Genomic DNA, 3,504 nt, shown 5'->3' with positions numbered 1-3,504 from the left:
CGCCCCCCCGGAGCCGTGTGAGACACTTTTTTTTTTATGGATGGGCGCTTTTTACTTAACTTGTTTTGGACTGAAGCAATGCAACACCCGCCGAGTGCCATGAAACAGCTTGAAAGATCAAAGAAAATTTTTTTATATAACTCCGACTGGATTCGTCTGAAAGAAGAAAGTCATACACCTAGGATGACTTGAAGGTAAGTAATTTATGGGCTAATTTTCATTTTTGGGTGAACTAACCCTTTAAGTATTACCAAAATATTATAGCTTTTATGAGGGGTTTAGTTTAGATTAGATGCTTTAGATGTCCTTTCTCATCACAAAACCTCATATTCATACAAAGACAAGTAAGTTTAAATAAAATGAAAAACATACTGTTGAAGTTCAGCATTCTTGTTAAGGTCATCGGCTATCTTCAAAAGCTGATCTACAACGTCTTTGATTTGAGGATCATCTGCATCCTGAGGTCTGCCTCCTAGATCCTCATGGCTCACATGCATGGATGGATCCTCTACAGCAACTTGTTCAATAATATATCTTCAAGTGAAATCAAAGCACAGTAACAGTGGAGAAATGCATTCATTTACACAAATTCAAACTATTAAAATAAACACAGACAGCCTATATAAAATTGAGGATTTCATGAATTTACCGTCTTAGCAAAACGGCACTCTGTTCGATGATCACATCATCCATGACATCTGAAAATAAGTGGGAAAAAAATATTGTGTTAATGTGATTAATAATCTTTATAACACACGTATTTTAAAAGGATACAAGGTCAAAGTACAGGAAGCAATCTTTGTATTCCTAGGCGTGGTAATGGGGTGAGAGGGTATTATACATGTGGTGAACACTGAGCTCTATTGGGAACAACTTCCTGTTTTGATACTGGCTGGTTTAAGAGACAGGTCATGACATGGGTTTACAAGAAAATTTGTGGCGTAGCCAAAGTACCCTACTGCCAAATTTGTATTCTCACTTCTGTCTTTCAGTATTGTTGTCAACTCCTTGGTTAAAGGTTGTTAGTGTAATCTTAACTTAATTTGGAAAAAAAAATGCTTTAACTTGTGTACTTTCATTTTAAACAATTAAAAACATATGTTTTAATGGCTTATTGGCCTTTTTGTTGGGTGACATTAGTTTCTGGATGTAATTAAAAAGTGTCTGAATGTGAATTTCTTGTAATGGGTGTTTTGCTCGTGAAGGAATTCGTTTTGAGCGATTCTTTTGACTAAACTTACTTTGAAAAATGCGTCTGCTGTCCTGTCTTCAGTTCAAAGACTGACTATAGGACAGAGCCATTAGCATTCGAGCACGGGATGTGAAAGAGAATTTGATTGGTTGGGCCGAGTGAACGAATCCCGCCTCTTTACGGTTTTTTGACAAATCTGGGTAAAATCCAAGCGGCAACCTCCTGAAGCCAACAAGGAAGTGATTTAAACTGTAATTCATCAACTGGCCGCTAGAGGCTGGCTGCAAAAGGGAGTCAATCCCATAGACTCCCCATGTTAAAATGCCCAACTTTACAGCAGAAAAAAAACGTTTACAGCCTGGTTAAAAAAATGATTTTGGTCTATATAGCTAATTTTGCCCTTCATGACAACTGTGATGGGGGTGAATTTTTTTTATAACTCATCCGTTTAAATTATATTAAGCCTTAAAGTTCTGCATAATTAAGGGCGTGGCCACTTGAGTGACAGGTGGATTGCCGCTGCTGTCACCACCGTCGAGCTAGGTGGGCGTGGCTTCACCAACCTGCTCCCGCCTCTTTGCCCATTTTCAATTATCCGGGAATGATGCGCGGTGACGTGCTGCCAAGATGGCGACTGCCGCCTCCGCCCACTTTTGAGCTTCAAAAACGCTCTTCGGAAATCTATCAAAATCTACGGGTGACATCACGGACACTACGTCCATGTTTTTATACAGTCTATGGTAAAATCCTAACGAAGTCATTCATAGGACAGAGCCAATAGCATTCGAGCACGGGATGTGAAAGATAATTTGATTGGTTGGGCCGAGTGAACAAATCCCGCCTCTTTACGGTTTTCTGACAAATCTGGGTAAAATCCTAACGAAGTCATTCAGAGTCTAACCATCACTGACACTTAAGACAAATGGCCTCCTAATTTCCTCTATTCGTTGTTAGTATGACAAAATGTTTTGAAAATTTACACTTTTTTTTGGTGGTCTGCCTCGCTGCACATCAATGTCGAAATAAAATAAATAAGGCGGATTTTACTGTTCACAGAAGCCGAAAGGCCACGCTTCAGTTTTAAGAGGCAAGATGTAAGTAAACATATGACAACCATTTTACAACAGAAATGTTAAACGACCGACAGTAATGAAAACGTTGATATTCTCGAATTTTTTAAATGAAAATATAATCTATCGATTTAACAAAATATAAATATACATTTGCAAGTGGTTCAAAATAAATTATTTTTTTAATTAGGATAACTTAAATCTCTTTATATTTTTAATTTATTTCAAAAAAGTAAAGATACTCGCTTTTCGCCATCTACTGGCGGAATGGTGTAGTAAGGTCACTAAACAAATTAATAGTAAAGAGACCGAAAACATTCGAGTCTCAAAATCCCCACGCTATTTGTGACGCACCCTGACATACGTCAGACAGACTCTGTATGACATCACAGGAAGTTCCATAATAACCGAAACGAAAATGATTAGAAGGCTAAATACGAAATACAATGAGCCTATTTAACTGAAAATCACCACACATCATCGTAATATCGGTCACTGCCGTGTTTAGCCCTATGAAGAGGTTTAGAAGAAAAAGTACAGTCGAAGAACAGTGTGCAAAGAGCTCGGAATGATGGCTAAGGTTAGTTCACTGAAGGCAATTCGTTAAAAAGTTGTACCTCCTCTTACCTTCACCGCCCGTAGCCCCCTTCAACTCTTTTTCATCGGTCCTCTCTCCATCGTTCGCATCTGCCATGGTTTTATTTAGTACAAACACCGTCGGCCCAAGTGATAGCTTCCTAACTAAGTTAGCCGGACCAGCCTAACAATGTCTGAATCCGCTAAATTCAGAGTTTCCAACCAAATACAACATAATCTAGTCAAGTTATCGACGCTTGCGGCTATATGTCTTTCCCAGGAGCACCATTAGAATGATAAAAGCACGATATGCTAGTGGAAAAAGTTGTCGATAGGCTTCACGAAGAGCTCCGCCACTCCATAGGAACGCTTGGAAATAACGCGGAAATGGATGAGGCGACAGTTTATTTCCAGCTGCATTAATATGCAAGTGCAGATTCGCTGTGCCAAGAAATAACCACAAGCATGCACCTTTCCGTTATATTCATTATTTTACAAACCAATCAGATATTTTTATTTATTTATTTATTTATTTATTTATTTATTGTAAGTTGTATTTCCAGGGTTTAGAAAATACTTAGTACTGAAACCCACAGAAAATAAAGTGTAATTTTATTAGAATCACAATGAGATTTATTGCCCACAATAGAAAAGATAGATAAAATA

General features: G+C 38.1%; 1 protein-coding gene across 1 annotated transcript in view; it reads right to left on the bottom strand.

The window, feature by feature from the left end:
* Window positions 1-3,268, bottom strand: part of LOC107679719 (apoptosis regulator BAX-like) — a 21,979-nt gene extending 18,711 nt beyond the window's left edge. Inside the window, exons 1-3 of the mRNA XM_016475355.1 lie at window positions 2,890-3,268; window positions 650-698; window positions 373-534 (exon numbers count right to left, since the gene is read on the bottom strand). Coding sequence (XP_016330841.1) covers window positions 373-534; window positions 650-698; window positions 2,890-2,956 — 278 coding nt within the window. The 5' untranslated portion in view covers window positions 2,957-3,268. The remainder of the gene's footprint in view (window positions 1-372; window positions 535-649; window positions 699-2,889) is intronic.
* Window positions 3,269-3,504: the final 236 nt, after the last annotated feature.

Source organism: Sinocyclocheilus anshuiensis, unplaced genomic scaffold (assembly GCF_001515605.1).
Source record: "Sinocyclocheilus anshuiensis isolate Anshui unplaced genomic scaffold, SAMN03320099.WGS_v1.1 scaffold224, whole genome shotgun sequence".
In the NCBI taxonomy this organism is placed as follows: domain Eukaryota; kingdom Metazoa; phylum Chordata; class Actinopteri; order Cypriniformes; family Cyprinidae; genus Sinocyclocheilus; species Sinocyclocheilus anshuiensis.
The sequence above is the reverse complement of the archived record's forward strand: the minus strand, read 5'-3'. Positions and strand labels throughout refer to the sequence as shown.